General features: G+C 56.2%; 1 protein-coding gene across 1 annotated transcript in view; it reads right to left on the minus strand.

The window, feature by feature from the left end:
• Positions 1-18,748, minus strand: part of PAPPA2 (pappalysin 2) — a 146,260-nt gene that overhangs the window by 89,047 nt on the left and 38,465 nt on the right. The window contains exons 3-8 of the mRNA XM_075936896.2: positions 14,567-14,712; positions 9,000-9,293; positions 6,819-7,011; positions 3,394-3,515; positions 2,780-3,272; positions 1,158-1,286 (exon numbers count right to left, since the gene is read on the minus strand). Of these exons, the coding sequence (XP_075793011.2) occupies positions 1,158-1,286; positions 2,780-3,272; positions 3,394-3,515; positions 6,819-7,011; positions 9,000-9,293; positions 14,567-14,712 (1,377 nt within the window). The remainder of the gene's footprint in view (positions 1-1,157; positions 1,287-2,779; positions 3,273-3,393; positions 3,516-6,818; positions 7,012-8,999; positions 9,294-14,566; positions 14,713-18,748) is intronic.

Genomic DNA, 18,748 nt, shown 5'->3' on the forward strand with positions numbered 1-18,748 from the left:
TTGAGATGCAGGTGACATTTTTTTCAAAAAAAGCCACTTTTTTCGAAAAAACTCCGTAATCTACATAAGAACATAAGAACGGCCGTACTGGGTCAGACCAAAGGTCCATCTAGCCCAGTATCCTGTCTACCGACAGTGGCCAGCACCAGGTGCCCCAGAGAGGGTGGACCGAAGACAACGATCAAGCGATTTGTCTCCTGCCATCCCTCTCCAGCCTCTGACAAACAGAGGCCAAGGACACCATTTTATCCCCTGGTTAATAGCCTTTTATGGACCTAACCTCCATGAAATTATCTAGCTTCTCTTTAAACTCTATTATAGTCCTAGCCTTCACAGCCTCCTCTGGCGAGGAGTTCCACAGACACACCCACTGTTATTTCACGGTGGTTTTACACCGTTTCCCAAACAAGACTTCCTCAGCCGGATTCTCCACTGCCCTTTAGATCAGCCACGTTAAAAGCACGTCACAAATTTTCATTGCTTTCCTCCTATTTACGGGGCTTATTTGGGGTTTTTTACTTCACTCGGCTTGGACTCTGGAACTAAAATGGTCATTCTCTGTCCTATGGCCAGACTCCTAATGGGAGTAAATCAATAAACAAAGTCAATGGAGCTATGCTGAAGTAATCTAGCTCCTTCTTTCTAGCCAGTTTCCTCTGTTGGGTCTCATGCACTTGGTACAACCACTTTGTGTTGGGTTTCACAACTCTACACAGGGAGGCTAACAATTTACAAAGCTGTTTTTCCTGGAAAAGAGTCAAGCGGAAGTCAGAAAAATGTAAAGGGGAAACCCCACACATTTTTACCAGGGAGGATAGTGACGTTTGGTCTAATTCGGGGTCTTTAAATCGAGAGCGGCTGTCCTGCTACAAGATCTGCTCTAGCAGAACCACAAGTTACCTGGGACGATGGAGAATCATTGAGGGAAGTCCTCGGGCCTACACTATGCGGGGGGCCAGACTAGATGAGAATGTTCCTTGTAGGGGTTAAAAATCACTGACACTTTGGAGAGATTGGTCCAAAGCTTAGACCAGAACCAACCACCCATGACTTTGGGGAGTTCAACTCAGAACCCAGATCCAAACTCTGCACCTTACAAGGCCCATCTTTACCTGCTAAGGAGCATTCAGCTTTACTTGGCAGAATTCAGCACTTACACGGTCACTTTTCCTTCTCCACAATAGGGAGCACCGTGAGTATGGATCAAGGATGGAGAGGGTTCACCCATGGCCGCCCCAGCCACAGTCTGCACCTGGTACCGGTACACCTGGCCTGGCGTGACTTCCCTGCAGAAACACAGAGGAATGAAACAAACTGCAGGAGAGACCAAATACAATGTGTGAATGCTACATCTGCATGTGGCCGTAAGCAGAGATTCATTAGAGCCTCAGGGGGTGGCTATCGGAGATAAAAAGCATGTGTGTTGTACGCAGGCAGAATGGAAAGATCAACAGCCCTATGGATTCTGCCCTCAGAGGCAGGAAGTGGTGTAAGAACTGGACCGATGAACGTACCCTAATCATAGCTCAGTTGTATCAAAGTTCATTAAATAATACAAAGTCCCACCCCAAATGCTAATGAAAACCAAGTCAAGTTGCTTTCAGTGGTGAGTGTTGTAAACAGGTGCACGAGAGACTAAATTAATCCAAACCAAAATGCCGCACGGATCTAATTCAGGGAGCGTGTTGAAGTCATGCTTGGTAAAAACAGAAAATGTGGAAGTGGAAATTCATTAAAACTCACGTGCCAGATGTTAGGCCTAATGGTGAGCAAAAGAATGCAGAGATGGGCGATTCCACCCACCATTCTTTCTGTGGGTCCTTAAAGAAAGTGTCTTTGGGGGAAGAAAATTAAAAAAACTGATGGAAGCTACTGAAGCAAGCGTCAAAGTCATGGCTACCAGCCCCACCGTCTCCTGGGATCCATGGCCTTCATCTTCCTGATCCCAAGAGATGCCCTGACTAACCCAGGCCAGAGAGGGAGCTCCAGATAAAGCCACTGCCTCTATAGGCTCCAGCTGCATCCTAAACACCACCTGGGATGCAACAGGATTGGACCGTAACTGCAGTAACATCAGAAGCATATTACGTCTAACGCCACATCTTCATTAAACAGAAGATTAGAGCTGCCGAGATCGATCTTCTGGAGTTCGATTTAGCGAGTCTAGTTAAGACTCACTAAATCAAACTCAGAGGGTGCCCATGTCGGCAACCGGTACTCCTGCTTCTGCAAGGAGTAAGGGAAGCCGACAGGAATGTATGCGCTCATTGGCCTCCTGCTATAGCCCTGGCTGAGTCCAGCCAGACACGTGGGGGGTAGCAGGCAGGGCCCCAGCTGCTCTGACTTGGCCTGGGTTAACCAGTTCAATGTAATTTTATTTGTTTAACCAGTTAACTATTTAAACGGTTCTTTACATCCCTAATAGTAATACAAGTAGGAAAAAAAACCTATGCACATGGAAACCAACAGAATCGTGGGTAACGGTAAAGAAAACATCATGTGGGTCACAAATAGAACCCTGATGGGCCACAAGTTGTCCACGCTGACCTAGTAGGACACAGCTTCCTGCTGAGTGTCGTGGTAGCATTGTGGAACTGTCAGATCCAAGGGGGGAGTTTTGGACAAAGTCTGAGGCCGGGCATTTCGGGCCCTACTCACCACAGACAGGCCGAGCCTTAAACATATCAGAATGCAGAAGCCGGGAGAGCATGGAGAACGAGAACAGTACGCGCGCCCCCCCTCCCCACCCGGCCTTTGGTGGACCGATGCTGCTACTCACGTGTCGGTGAACTTCCGGTGCACGTGCAACATCTTTATGGGGGAGCTGCCAGCAAACGGAGGGTCCCGGAGGACCCTGTACCGCACAGGTTTGCAGCTGGAGCAAAGGGAGCTCTGGGGGATGGAGATTAAGAGAGCCGCATCGATCTCCATCCGCTCGTCGAAGGTGTAGACCTTCACCCCAGACACCTTCCTGTTGATGTTGAGTCTAACGGTGAGGGGGATGTCACAGAAAGTGTCTAGGGGGCCGAGGTGGATGGACTCCCCATGCTCCGTCAGGATTTCAATGTCAGACAAGGCCTTGGGCGAGTCGGTGGAGAGGTAGGTGGTCCATAGCACAAGAGACTCTGGGTACACGGGGTGCAGAAAATGCAGCTCCAGGATACAACCGTGGGGTAGGGGGCAAGGAACAGTCATGTTCATGTGGTACAGGTGGAGCTCCGGGCTCCAGGCCTGCAGGCTGGGTTCACAGGGCTGATCCACATCGGGCGGACCTGGAGAAGGGGAGAAGATGGATCCTGATAAGGAGCGGGTTAGCTCCTTTCAATAGCAAACAGAGCTGTCGGATTGTGTGCGCACAGCAGACACTGAGCGAGGGAGGACACGGCACTTTACCTACAGCCTCCTCGGGGGTCCAGTAGCCGGAGGAGTCACAGACCCGAGGGGACGAGGCTTCGTGTACGTATTGGCTGAACGTACCATCTTCAGTGCAGTCTCCGCAGAGGGTGCTGGGGTCCCTGCAGAACAGAGAGAGAGAAAGAATGAGGAAGACTCTTCCGCCCCTCCCTGCCTAGTTTCTTCCTCACCCATCTCTGCATGACGCGGGAAGCCCGCACGAGCCAGTTGCTTGTTCTCACAGGCAGAGGCTGGGAAGGGAGACGGTGGGGTTGGAATTCCCAGCTCGTCCACCGATTCCCTGTGTGATCTCGGACAAGTTGGCAAATGCTTCGTGCCTCAGTTTCCCCTCTCTGAAATGGGAAGAACTGCACTTCCTGCATCTGCCTGGATGATTTAGACTGGAGTCGTGCACTCAGATTTGACCTCTAGGGGCCTCCCAGAATACAAACACGGGATCCTGTTAAATTAAAATGCTGTCATTAAGCTAATACAGGACCAGGGGAGTATTTCCTGCACCAAAGACAATGTCACAGAATCACAGAACATCGAGAGTCATCGAGTCCAGTTCCTCGCCCTCATGGCAGGACCAAGCACTGTCTAGATCATCCCGGATAGATGTCTATCTAATCTGCTCTTAAATATCTCCAGAGGTGAAGATTCCACAACCTCCCTAGGTAATTTATTCCAGTGTTTCAACACTTTGACAGGAAGTTTTTCCTACTGTCCAAGCTAAACCTCCCTTGCTACAATTTGAGCCCATTGCTTCTTGCCCTATCCTCAGAGGCCAAGGAGAACAATTTTTCTCCTTCCTCCTTGTGACACCCTTTTAGATATTTGAAAACTGCTCTCATGTCCCCTCTTAGTCTTCTCTTTTCCAAACTAAACAAGCCCCGTTCTCTCAGTCTTCCCTCACAGGTCACGTTCTCTAATCCTTTCATCATTTTTTGTTGCTCTTCTTTGGACCTTCTCCAGTTTCTCCACATCTTTCTTGAAATACAGTGCCCAGAACTGGACACAATCCTCCAACTGAGGCCTAACCAGCGCAGAGTAGAGTGGAAGAATGACTTCTCGTGTCTTGCCAACAACACTCCAGCTAATGTCCAAGCATTCTGAACAGTTCGTCCTGAACGGTCTGCAGTAATTTTCTATCCTATGCTTCCACTTTCCTTCTCGGCCATTTTTTTAATGACATTTGATGGCTCAGATGCCTGTCTGTGCCCTCCCTGGGTGATAGAGCCCTGTTCCAACGAGGGATGTAAAATTCCATGTAATCAGTTAACCGGTTTAATGTTGTTTAACCAGTTAACCACTTACATGGGATCCCATGGGCAGGGGACCATGGTGGGCCCAGCTGGGCAGAAGCCAACACAGGCAAGGGGGCTATTCCAGCCCAGCCTTGCGACTGGTAACCGTCACTCAGTAAGGATCGTGCTTGCCAGTTACCCGCTGACCTTCCTAGTTTCAGTGTCATTCGGGAGCCAGGAACAGCCCTTTGCATGGGAGACATTTGGGGCAGCAAGGGAGCAATTATGCCCTTAAGCATTGATTTTCTCTGAAGAACAAGGCATCTGAAAGACCCGATGTGGGGAACGCTTTCATAGGGCAGCAAGACTTCGCTCTCCTTCGAAAAGGGCTTGGAGCTGGGAGTTGTTAGAGATGTGCAAAGTATTATTTCCAAGCAGCTGACGGGCACCTCTGCTTGGCACAGCCATTGTAACTCACAGCTTTCACAAGCCACTAAGCTTGGCAAGGCCCCAAGCAGAGAGATGGCAGGAGACAAATCGCTTGATCGTTGTCTTCGTCCACCGTCTCTGGGGCACCTGGTGCTGGCCGCTGTCGGCAGACAGGACACTGGGCTAGATGGACCTTTGGTCTGACCCAGTACGGCCGTTCTTATGTTCTTATGTAATATTTAAGCATCCCTATCCGCCGAAACAAGTAAACATGCTGCATTTTTAAAGATGTGCCTAAGTCCCACTAAAGTCCATGGGACTGAAGGAGCACATGCTGGAAGTGGAGCACATGGCAAAGTGCTTTGCTGAACGCAGGTGGATTTGGTGAACTGGGGCCTTAGCTACTGTCAGCATCTGGTCTATACAAACATTTACCAAGGCACTCCTAAAGAAATGGACAGATTAGACACAGTCCTCTCTGAAGCCCAGGGAGGGAGAGAGGGAAGAAGGAAGGAAGGAAGGGATTACCTAGCTCTCTTGTTTGACACATTTTATCAATAGGTCTCCAAACTGTTTACAGAGGACATAAATATCCTTGCCCCCATTATACAGGAAGGAAAACTGAAGCATGGAGAGGTAAAGTGACTTGATCAAGGTCACCCAAGAGGCCAGTGGCAGAGCTAGGACTTGATGGCAGGTCCCGACTCCCAATCCAGTGCTCTATCCTTTGGGCCATGCTGCCTTTTCACTGACAATGATTTAGAGCCCCAGCCCACATGATTTTTAAAAATAGAAGCAACACAAATCCTATATCAGAGCAACACCCTGCTACCCACCCTCAGTGCTTCCCAGCTCAGGATCGCAGAGGATTTAAAGGTCTGGTCTTCAGAAGGATGAGCCCCAATTCCAACCTGCCCCTTCCCCCCGCCCCCCGCCCAGGGACGTCAGCTCCCTGGTGGTTAGGTGCCTCGCTAGGACCTGAACGCAAGACCCTGACATCTGAAAATATTCCTGACGTGCCCCAAGTCACAAAGCAGGGATGCAAATCCAGCTCTTCTGGCTCTCGAGCCTTAACCACAAGACCATATTCCCGCCTCATAAATCAATCGTTTACCCAGCAAGGGCTAACTAAAGCTCATTTTTCATTCGGAAATTGCGCTCTCAGGTTGCACTTGGCATAGTCTCCTGATGGCACCCGCCCCGAGCCCCCAGCAGCGGAATGCTTTTGGGAGGACGCTCGCTCGGCCCCCTCCACGCGCTGCCATGACAATACCGCACGGGTAACCCGCTGTGCTATTCTGTTGCCATCACTGGGGAGGCTGGGGGGGGGGGGGGAGTTGCCTCATTCCTCTGTGCCTGCAAGGGCTGCTGCACAAATTCCCACCCGCTCAAAACACAGAGAAACAAGTCGGGGTTGCCAGCTGGCAAAGAGCTTCAGGGTTTTGCCAACTCATCTTCAACACCTTCGCGAACTTCTGAAATTCCCTGCGTCGGTCCCCAATGACTTTTCCTAGGGAACCACGTACAAATCCGTCGTGACAAGCAATTCCCAGCGGAGGCAAGCACAGGCACTTGGCTCGGCATCCCGTTACAGGCTGGGGTCAGCGGTAGGACTACAGGACTGGTCCCCAGTTGAGCCGATCTAGACGAAGCCGGAGGCCATCAGACACGCCGGCCCGTGTTAGCGCATGCCGGTTTCCTGGCACCTTCCGCTGAGGACGGGCCTGTCCTAGAGACCATGCCTCTTACCTTTCATAGAGAACACCGCTAATGGGAGGCAGCCAGTGGATGGTGAGGGAGTCTTGGCTCTGCCCGGAGACCACGGGGGGCAGGGGAATTGGAGTGGGCTTCCTACCCTGGCTCCATCGCTGGTACACCAGATCCAAATAGCAATGCATTCGAGCCACTTGGTTGGGGGTAAAGCTGTCGGTGCAGGCGTCGTCTGAGAGACAAAGGAGGGAGAGGACTGGCTGGTGAAATGTTTCGAGAGCCGCGTGCGAAGGGCGCTGTGGAAGGGCTCGTTAGCAGGACTGATTACTAACGACAGCCCTGGTTTAGGGCACGGCGGGACGATCAGAGACAAACACAAATGCCCTAGGCTAGAGAGATTGCCCAGGGCTTGTCCGACAGGACGCCCCTCGCGTGGTTTCCCCAGGCTGCCACAAGATGGCACTATCTCAGCAGCTGTTCCTTTTCTGGAACAGGCCTGGCTGCCGCGCTGGGTTGCACGGGGACGGGCACTACCTTGGGGACGGGCACTACCTTGGGGACGAAGCTCTGGAGATGGGGGGACCTGACAGGGGACCACAAAGGGACGAAGAGCCATTGGCTCTCCTCAGACCTTGCTGCGGACCGAAAGGGCATCGTTGCCAGCGCGCCGCCGTGGCCAGGCACTTCCGCACGCTCCCCTGGGCTCCGCCAATACACGCGCAGGGCTAATGGGCTGGCTTCCGTGGAGCTCTGCCCCCTTACATCCGCCGAGCCCTCAGCCCACAGCACAATGGCTCATGTAGGATCCCGCGTCCTGCCCCAGGCATGACCTGATGCTCCAGGGGAAAGCAAGGGGGTCCACAGCGCATGGGACGCTAACTCCTCAATCCGCGAAGCCACGGCGCTGGGCAAAGCAACCTCTGCCTCCGAGCTTCCCGGCGCCTGGAATTTGCAGGAGTTCGGACGGAGGAAAAACTCAGCAAGGTCAATAGGAGCGGGCCTGTTTCATTCCCGGTCAGCAGAGCCACCAGGTGTGGGTTATTGGTACATACTGCACCACAAAACACCCACGCAGTGTAATGGATTCAACCGTACCGCCACGCCAGCCAACGCACCAGCCTGCAGGGCTCAGTCCTTACCCAGGCATCACCCTGGACTTCCGACCCGGGTCGTCTTCCCGAATGCTGAGCGGTTTTTTGTGCTGCCCCAACGAGCCAGCGGATTATTACTGGATCAGCTCCCCGGCTGAGGTAAACTGCCACAGTGCCGGTGAATTCACAGCCCCCAGGGATCTGCCCCTTTATCATCACTAGCATCTGCATGACAGTCGAAGCGAGGGTCCCCCCCACCCCCCGCATCGGGTGCTGTGCGGACATGTAACGAGGGAGACTCCCGACGCCAGAGAGCTTACAATCTCAAGAAGCAGGGCAGACCGCGGCTGGGAGGAAGGATGCGGTATCCACGTGTCCGGCCACTGTACAACTAAATGGAGCCCCTGTCCCCAGGCAGCCTGCCACCCCTTTAGAGCCCCCCAGAAGAAAGATCTGCGGTGAGTTCTGGTCTCCAGAGCGCGGAGGTGAGCTGATGGTGATTGGGTGTGCACTGTGCCGGGAATACCACGTGTGGCTGTATCCCCGGGGCAGCAATGGTTCTCCGCTGAGCCCAGGGGCCTGGTGGGTCTCCGCTCACTTCCCCTGGTTCCACAGGCCTGGGTGCCATGGAGCGACCCCTGCGGGGCAGTGGGGCGAGAGGCAAAGGGTGCAAACACTCGCAATTCCAGCAGATGCCAATGGCTGCTGTCGGGATGCTACCCCTTTGCAAGTCAGGGCAGAGGGGGCCTAGGACCAGGCGTCAGCCCTGAGTTGGGTACCGAACCCAGACATGCATTTAGGAGCAGACATGTGGATTTAAATGCCTGCAGGATTGGCACATGGTGCTCTTCATACTGCTCCGGTCGCCCACAGCAAGTCGAGCCAGGAGGGAGCAAAATCCCTGATGCCAAGAACAAAGCAGAGGACTGAGCACACACCAAGGGCCAGATCCTGGGCTAGTCTAAACTGGCACAGCCCCCGGGCTTGTTTTATGTCAATTCAGGTCCTAGGTGGGACTGGACGCTGGGGAGACCCACACTCCTGACAGGAAGGAAATATCCCAGAAGCGACGGGGAACGAGAGACAAGCGGAGTTTCTGGCGGATACAATAACTAATCCCTCCTGTTACCTGTGTAGCTCATGTAGTTGTTGAACGGCGTGCTGGAGAAGTGGGTGTGGCCACAGGTGTCATTGGCAGGCTCTGGATCTCGGCAGAGTTTACTTTTGGGGGTAGGGGCGGTGTCAGCACAGAGGTCTCCGGTCTCCATGGAAGGTGTCGTCTCCCGGCAGGGATCATCACAAGATTCCCTTTCGCTCACTCCCTTGAAGACGTGGTAGAGTCCCAGGATATGTCCTACTTCGTGGATCATGGTGTTGGTATGGCCCGGCATGCCATAATAGGCTGGGTTGAGGACCACGCCACCTGGAATTGCAAAAACATTTGATATCATTGAAGAGAGAGACACGGGGAAGCAACTACCTCCAACTTCTAATGGTTTAGTCCAGCTGCTCCCCATGTCTCCGTTTTCTTAGCAATCACAAAACAAGGGGTCTGATGCAAGACGCAAGACAGACTCCCATGAAGGCTGAAGGCACTCAGTGCCTTGCAGGAACTGATCGGCACCAGGGAGGGTGAATGGTTAACCAGTTAACCAGGTGATGCTTACCAGTTACGGTTAACCAGCAGAGGCTGGAGCAACACCCCCAGCCACCGTGGCTAGGGGTGTTCCAACCTAGACCTATTTAACCAGTTAACTAATTAAATGGTTAACATACTGCACTGACTACAGTAAAAGACTCTGCCACAGACACTTACCTTCCTTCCTTCCCCCCACCCCCCGTATCCCCCTCCTGTTCTGAAATGTGATTTGTCCTTTTCATATGTGTTCATTTTTTTTAATTGTATCCTTTGGTATATCTGGTTGTGCCGATTTTCTTCCACTATTTGATCTGAGGAAGCGGGTCTGGCCCACGAAAGCTCATCATCTAATAAACCATCTTGTTAGTCTTTAAAGTGCTACATAGTCCTGTATTTTGCTTCAGCTACACCCGACTAACACGGCTACATTTCTATTACTATTCTAATTAAATGGGGTTTTGTATTCCTAATCGGCACCGTGCTGGGTGAATGTCCTTGGATTTTCCAACATCTGGCTCATCAGTTCCTTCCAGCCGTGGTGTCCTTCAATGTCTGTTCTGAGATATAACTCTCATTTGCAGCCTCGCGCCCCCTCTAAATGCATTTCGGAGCGGTGCTCGTGCCGGGACAGTCTTGGCTCTTCCCCAGAGACGAAGAGCTCCATGCAAACCCAGGTGCAGATCCAAAGAAGCGGGCGAAGCAAGGCCTGCCTACGCCAGCGCTGAATGTGGCCCTGGATCCAGGACCCATTTGGGGGAGGCTTTTCAAGACCCACTCACGGCCAATGGGATCTGTGCTCTTAACTTGCTCGCAGGCGTGTGAAAGGCCTTTCCCTTTCCGGGCAGCAGGGCTTGCAGGCTGGTGAACATTGGGAGACTGAATGCACTGGAAGCGGCGAGTCATAGCAACACAAGGGCAAGCTACCCTGCACTTGCCCAACATAGAACCCTGGAGAGATGGTGAGAAGAGAGATGGCTCCATGAGCCGGCAATCCCTGACGCGAATGGATGGAGCTAGAATTAGGGATGTAAGCGACTCGTCGACTATCTGATAAGCACAAGTTTACGGAATAGTCGACTAGTCCCTCGACTAGTTGCTTCCCCCCGCCCTTGCTGCCTCTACCAGAGAGAGCAAGTGGGGGGGGGGGAGGAAGAATAGGAGCCGGTGCTGGAGGGTGCAGGCTTAGAAATCAGTTCTCCCCAGCACCGTCTCCGCAGGGGTAGGGGGTAGCAGGGACCGGGCAGAGTGATTCCCGGCTCGCGCCCAGTTCTAGACGCCGGGCATCTGCTTTTTAAATGTATGAAGAGCCTACCAGCTCTTAGTACATTTAAAAGGCAGAGCTGCAGCGGGGTTCGCTCTTGGGCTCCCCGTTTATCGACTCATCGATGGAAATTCCGCTGATGAAACTAAATGCAACAGCCCCAGCTAGAATAGAGGGCGAATGCGACACTCCTTCCAGAAACATCCACCCCATCCCTCCTGCTCCCTGGGGAGAGGAACTTCAACGCGCTGACCCTCCGGGACCAGGATGGGGTCTCCCAACGCAGCGGCCCCGAAGGCGGGAGAAAGCGGTTCCGAAATCTGCGGCCGCTGGAAGGAAAGACCGCCACTGCCACCGGGCGTGCCGTCCCTCCCCCCTCCTTTCACTGCTGTCTCTCCCCTCCTCCTCCATCCCATGCAGTCCCCTGGTGCTCAGGTCAACCGGCTGTCAAGGAAATCCTCGAACCAGGCCTGCAGGCTAGAGGTGAGCTCCCAAGAGCCCTTGACGGCAGCTGAGTGAGCCAGCCCTACTCTCCCACAGTCGTGTGCCTCTGCCTCTCCCAGCAAGCCAGGGCCCCATGAGAAAGGGTGCTGAGCCAGCGATGTCCCAGTGGCCGGGGCCCTCATGTCAGGCTAGCAAGATAAAGGGGTTCTTCCGGGGATTCCCCCAGGCCAGTGCCTTGACATAAGCCCAGCCAGGGATGTCCTACAACGCCGAGCGACGCTGAGCCAGTGACCACATGGCAGCCGGTCCCTCAAGATCACTGGGCAAGCTAGAGAGGTCCAGTCAATCACTGACAAAGGCCTCGGCATTCATAATCAGCCCTGTATGCCAAGCTGGGCGGGGCGGTGACCTCCCCAAGGCCCTACACCCTGGTATCAGACCAGCCAGTTACCCGTGCTGAGCTGGTGAGCTCACCCAGGCCTAATTGAGCTCACCCAGGCCTGCCTAATTGAGAGTCCTTTTGTCTCCGGGGGAGGGGAAGGAGAGCCTGCCGTCTCCAGTTCTCCCTCCCTGTGAGGGGGAAAAGGGAGACTGGCCCCAGGCTCTACCAGCCAGAATCCCAGAGACACAAAATGGCCCTGAGTTTTGTGGGGAGGGAGGGCCGCAAAGAAGAACCCCCATTGCCTGGAGACTGCGGAGGGGCTTTCAGGGAAGAGCATACGCCATCAAATTTGGGTTTGCCACAGGCGCGCACCAACACCCCGGCTCTTGGGGAAAAGCACAAGGGGGACCCCAGAGCTTAGTACTCCCCCTGTCAGTCGTTCCCTCAGAGGGGGAGCAGGTAGCAACCCCCTGGTGGAGCGGACAGACTCTGAAAGGGGGTACCGGTCCCAGGGCCCCCCACATGGACCATGACTAAACACAATAACAATATACCAGGCAAGAGCGTCTCCCGGAAGGATTAAGCGGCATTGTTCTCGGTCGCATCCATTATATACACCACCAGCATTTTGCTGCAGTTCATTTAGAACCCACGGATGCGTGTGCGCAGTCCAGTGTATTCCTTCCAACGCGCATCGCCCTGCATCGGCGGTCACGTTATCCATCCACCTGTCCTGGTTACGTGCCTCCGAAGATGCAGAGTCTTCTCTGCTCTTGACTGCGCTAAATTATTTTGTGTCATCCTCAAACCTTGGCCCCTCACTGCTTACCCCTCTCCAGAGTGATTAGTAAATGCAAGAAACATCACCAGAGCCTTCGGCCATCCCACACGGCCACTCCTCCGCCACGTGACCACTGACCCCAGCTCTGTTCTCTGCCCCTTAGCCCACGACAATACTTTGCCTCTCGCTTGACGTTAACTTGTTAATAGCCTCACGTGAAGGACTTTGAGCTAGATTCTCAGGATATGTAGGTGCCTAACTCCCATTCAAACCAAAGGGTGCTGGGCACCTTGGAGGTTCTGGATGTTTGTCAAAACCTTATTTTTTTGAAGTCCAAATGAACTACAGGTTGAACCTCTCTGGTCTGGAAACACCCGTGATCCGGCATCGTTGGTGACCCCGAGGGTGCTCCAGGGTTGGAGGACCGTGGATGTTGCCAGACCAGAGGGCGGGGCCGGCGTGTGGGGTGCCACACCGGGGAGGTCCAAACTGTGCCTGCTTACGCCCAAGCTGAGGAAGGCATGCGTGCCACCTGTGCGGTGCGACCCCGTTGATTGAATGCAAAGCTGTCGCCCTCCCGGACAAGTGCAGCGCACCTAAAAGGAGGGACTGTGCCAACCAAAACCTTCACGCTCCACCTGAGTTTGGGCCAAGTTCGGACCGAGAGCCAAACTTCCGGCGCTGGCTCTCATGCCGCGCTCACCCCCGCCTCAACCCACGGCCTTCGTGTTTGACTTGAGCATTGCAGCTGGTGCTCGGCTCAGCTTACGCGTTCAGGCTGGGTCATCCCGGAGGGAAATGCAAGGCAGAGCGACCAGGCTACCCGGCCGCCTCCGCGCCTGCCTCTTGAGTCAGCACGGAGAAGTGCGTTTGACAGGAGCCGGGGAAGGCCTGGTGATGAAGGCAGAGGATCGGGGGCACACAGGGATAGGCAGAGGGGCTTAAGGAGCCGGCTGTCGTACCATTAACACCAGTCGCAAGCGGCCGCCCCTTGAAAACGGTTCTTAGGAGCTGCAGGAATGGATTGCGTGGAGAGTTGCCTTCCCCCACAAGCGCGCTGCAGCTGAGAATCCGGCCCCCGACTCTGCCGTGTGGAAAGGGGACTGGTAAAAATAACTCCCGCCCGACCGCTGGGTGGGACTGGAAGGTTTGCACATCCCGGGCTACAAAAGCAGAAGGCCAAGGGTCTGGGGTGCAGGTGTCGGGAGCAATTACTTCCAGTGACTTACGTGTTGCTCAGTAAGATGTTTTGACTGCACAGTGTAAAGGCCTCTGCCAGAAATGTCTGAGAGCAGAGAGAGGGAGGGGGGGGGGGGGGGATCGAAGGAAGAGGAAAAGAAAAAGAGGCAGAAGAGAAGGAAGCAAGACCCATAGGTGTGTCTGAGCAGCAGCTGTCTGCACCCCGCTGGGAGAACACTTCCGCTTCATCCCTTTTTATTGGGGTGATTTAGGGGCCCGTTCCCAAACCGACTCAAGGGCAGGCGTCCCTCCACTTCCCTGGGAGTTGGCTCTGGCTCTAAAAAAGCAACTAGAGTTGGCATCTGTACTGACGTTCGCCTGGAGCTGTCGGTGCTAATGCCTGAAAATCACCAAATGAATTCTACACACCACCGATCTGGGCAACCCAGCATGGCTACGGCTGCCTCTCTCCGGGCGTTATTCCGGCTGGGGCGATCTGGCACTCTGTAGGGCTAGAGAGAAGCCAGGCCGGGATGGGGGAGGGAACGGGCACTCCCCTCGGGAGCTGCACAGCCTGAAGGGCAGCCCACGCCGGCTGGAACTGTAGCCCCTCTGCTTCCACAAAGAGAAAACGGAACTTTTGTGAACTTCTCCCCAAAGCGACTCTTCGGGCTCCCGGCAGCGAGTCTGGGACCTTTACCCAGGGCGGGCGCTAAGACTCCAAAGGTCCTTCCCCGACAGACCCTCAGTCCTGGTTTCTGCCCCACAGACGTGCTCTGCCCCCACCCCAAGAGCTGGCCGTCTCAAACAGAACAGGCCTCTCCCACACACGCCGGCGCCTCTGGGTCTGAGCTTGGGCCAAGTCAACCTGAGTCTTGCTGCACATTCTGCCGGGCTTTGGGGCAGACCCCTGCTCCCACCTGCCTCCCCCTGCCCTGCGAGAGCCGTAGCAAGCAGCTGTGCCCTGTGCCCCAGCCACAGAGAGGAGTACCGCCAGGGGACTGGCTTACCCAGGTGGCTGAGGGCCTCTTTATCCCACGGCCAGGTGGCGGCACCGGCCAGCTCCTCCCGCACCGAGCTGGCGAAGTAGACGTTGAGGAAGTGGGTGCTGTTTAGCTGCAACGCCTCCTTCAGCTCCTTCACGCTCATGTAGGCCCTGCAGGGATGGAACGGGGGACAGTCAGACGGTATCTCAGGGCAGCAGGAAGGAGCGGGGTTGTGCTGGGCCGGCGCGGGATGGGATGGGGAACAGTCGGGTAACACCAATGCAGAAGCAGCCCCGGAGACGCCCTCCCACGAGACCCAGTGCATTCTGGGAAGGCCTGGCCGGTTTTAGGGAGACGTCCAAGCGGACGGCTCATTCTTTACCTCCGGGCTGAGTCTGTGTCAGGGTAGCTAAAGGGCTTGAGCACAGATCCAATCCAGCGAGCAGAGACATTCCTGCTATTCAGAGGCACTCCCTAGCGAAGACTCAGTTCTGCTCTTAGAGAAGGTACCTGCCCCAGGCAGCAGGAAATCGGGGGACCCCAAGGAAGAGAGAAAAGTGCTTACAACCGTGTGGCTTTCAATGACGCCCCCAAGCTTCTCCAGGCTCTCCCTGGAACCGACCTGGCGCGAGACCCTCGCGCTCGCTGTTCCTCCACTCACGCCACACCCATCTTCTAGACCCCTCCCTGCCCCCCAGAGCTCTGCCCTGCCCTGGCCAGACTCCTGCCTCCACGTTGCAGCCCTCGGTGACGGCTGAGAGGCCAAAGAACTCAGCCAGGTGCAGGAGCGGAAAGGGCCTGGAAGACAGAAACGAGGCCCCGGAAGCAGGCTGAAAGCAGTTCCAGGTGGTGTCGGAAAACCAGAGGACATTGCGAGCCAGATTCCGAAATGGCCAAACTTGTCAGTATCGACCAGCGCTATTGGGCACCTCCGGTTTGGGGTGCCTGTTTTCACAACGCGCTGGGTCTATTTCCTCTGTGATTCGAGCCCCGTGAAAGGCGCCCCAGGTGCCCACAAACAGAATCACGCCCAAATCGCTAGCTGCTTTGGGGACCCTTGGTTGCCGCCGGTGGTGGTGCTCCAGGGTGGGGGATGAGGGGTCCTGTTTCTGACCTACTTCCCCCCACTTCCCATCCCTGACACCATCTCCTCAACCCCCCTGGGGCAGGAGCGATCAGGGAACGGAGCCCCCAGATCACCTAACCTGACCTCCTGCAAGCCCCACGCTACTCCCCACCACTCCAACTAGACCGAGGGTCGAAACCCACAGGAGCCTGCACTGCTACGCACCACAGGCCGAGATGCACCAACCCCCAGGCCTCTGCAATGTCAGGCAATTGATTAGGGGAGATGTACCCCCAGGATCCCAACAAACGGCCCGTCCTCCAGGCTGCACCGAAAGGTGAAACCCCCACCCAAGCTCACTGTTGATCTGACCGTGGGTCGGAGAGGGAGGATTCCTTCCTGACCCCACAGCTAAACCCGGCATGTGAGCAGAAACCCGCCCGCCTTGCAGTAGAGAGAACGAACACTTGGGGTCATCTACGGGCATTGGCCCATCCCGTCCAGTGACCCATCTCTAGCTGTGGCTGTCTCGGATGCGTCGAAGGAAAGAGACCGAAACCAATCAACCCAAAACCACACGCAATCCATTGGTGCGGGGGGAATCCCTTCCTGAACCCATAAATAAACCCGCAGGCCATTTCTGCGGCATGACTCAGAAGGAACAAAAGCATCACAGGAAGGGGGGGAGCTCCCTCCTGCCCCCGGGCTGCTCGGGGGACCCAGGTTCTAAAAATAACATTGCTTCTTGACCCGCGATATCTTGGAAAAACAGCCCCAAGCCCTCCCGAGCCGCGCAGATTGCGGGGGCTGACGTCAGCCGCGTACAGAGGGATATTCCCGACGCTTCTCTTCTGGAGACACGATGTTTTTCTGGCCGTCGCCTGCCGGTCCCCTGACACCGGCCGCATTTTTTTTCTACCCTTCGTTGTACGGAGCTGTAATTTCCTCCCTGGAGAGGGCTGTGTGGCTGGGGGCTGAACGCGCGTTGGGGGAAGGAGGCGGGAGCCTCCCCGATTTCTCCCCCACCCCGGCGGCAGGGTAAGCGCACAGATCCGCCCGCCAGCCTCCCCAAAGACGCAAGAGACCAAAGCATCTCCGGAATGAACAACTCTCCGATTTCCCACAATCCCCTGATGAGCCTGCAACTGGCGTCTCCGCCTGGGGCTGCCTCGGCTGCCAATGTTCGGCTAGCCCTTGTCCTCGGCAGTTCCGTTGTTTTCTCTGGAGGGATGGGGGGAATCAGGCTCCCGACCCCCCCTCTGCCTCCACAGGCGGGTTAAGCTCCGGGCCTCTCCTCACACAACTCCCCGCCACGGGAGGACGGCAGGCTGGATGACGCGCGGCTGGCTGGCAGGAGCGGCCGTCCAGGAGGACAGAGCGCAAGGGGTAAAACCCAGGCTGGAGGAGAAAAGGGAAAAGCCGCCAGGTCCTCCAGCTGAGGCGAAGCCAGCGTTTCTTCATCCAAGCCCACAGGCGCGCGTCGGCCAAGGCCTCCCCCGGGTTCTCCCAGTGCAACCCTCCTGAAGTCAGCTGGGTCGCCCTGGTGCCACCCAGGAAAGGGTGCAAAGGAAGCGCCCTCCCGCACGCCAGGTGCGCGTCTCCTCCGGCGTCGCCACGCGGCCCGGCGAGGGGGAAGAGGAGCCACTCTGGTGGTGCTGTGCCACGCACCGGGCTGCGGCTCTGCCGGGGAGCCAACGCCACAGCCGGTAGGGACGCGGCTGCAGCTGCCGCCGCCCTCTCCTTAAGCTTCTCTGCCCCGGGGGAGGGCGCTGTTGGCGCCCAGGCGGGAGGAGGGGCGCGGCGCTGAATTGGGTCTGTGACACAAGCCCTCCTCCGGGAGGCAGGAGGGAGTAGGTAAGTTTAATATGGTGGGAAGGTTCAGGACCCTGCCGACACCACACGCTCTGAGGCCAGCCCGTTTCCCGCGCTGCGGCATAAGAGCCGCTCCCGGAGAGTCTGGTGCGGTTTATAGGCGCGGCGTGGAACCCCCGGGACAGGCCAGGGGAGACGGGCTCTCCACGTGTCCCAAACAGACGCTGGAAACTACCTGAGAGCCAGCCAGCTCCAGTGACTCTGGCTGTTCTTTCCTTCCGCCCCCCCCATCCCCATTCTGCAGGGAAAGTCGCCCCATCCTGCCCCCACCTCCCAGGGAGGTGCTCTGTCCCGCAGCCCCTGCCAGCGGAAGCGGTGTCTCCAGGAAAACTCCCCAGCAGCGGGGCCTGGCTGGCGATTCGGCGGGCGTTTCCGCCGAGTCTTGCAGCCGCCGCGGGCGAATGCCGCCGAGAGCAGCCTCCGAAGCGACGTGCAACGGCAGAAAAGCGTTGCCGTTCCCATGACGTCTCAGGAACGCGAGGTCCTGCCTGGCACCGGTCCTGGCAGGAGGCTGCCACCCGTCCTTACGGCGAGAGGCTGATCTCACAGGCCGGCGCATCCCGGAGGCCGTGGCCAAGGGGGCTTGTTCCACGGAGGCTCAGCTTTGCTGGCCACGGCCCCACCGGTGAGAGGGTCTCCCATCCAGCTGGGCATGGAGACGCCACCTCAGGAGCTCTGTCTGCAGGGCAGTGCCCGGCCAGGTGCCACGGCCATAGCAGAATGCCGGCCCATTCAAAGCGCTGCCTCTGAGGCCGGTCGCATGGGCAGGCAGGCTGGAAGGCCAGCCAGACCTACCTCAGTATCCAGGCTCCTGAACCAATGGCTGCTGCCACGAACAGGAACCGCCCCCCGGCAGCAGTGGGTCTGGGCTGAAGAGCCTAATTGTGGGGCTGTGCCCACGGGATCAGAGCCTGCCACGCCCCAGGAGCTGGGACAGAGCTGGGCGGTTGATGGAGGACCTAGAACGCAGCCATGCGAGGGGCCCGGAGCCCCAGATGTCCCCCCCAGCATGGGTAATTCCTGTCTAGATTCCTGGGCACGACCGGTACCCTGGGGAGAGATCGCTGGCGTCTGTGCTGAAGCCGTGAGTGGGCGCTGAGATGCAGCGGGACAGCAGCAAGCATGGAGTTTGCAGAGCACCTGCCTATTTGATCCCTGGCCAACGCGACCCGCCCGTCACTTGCACAAGCACCAAGTTCCACCGGTTTTGACCCAGAGAAAAACCCATCGACCTGTTTCCCCAGGGAAAGGCAGAGACCTTTGCCCCC

The sequence above is a fragment of the Pelodiscus sinensis genome, chromosome 9 (genome assembly GCF_052426305.1).
Source record: "Pelodiscus sinensis isolate ZL-2025 chromosome 9, ASM5242630v1, whole genome shotgun sequence".
Classification (NCBI taxonomy): Eukaryota; Metazoa; Chordata; order Testudines; family Trionychidae; genus Pelodiscus; species Pelodiscus sinensis.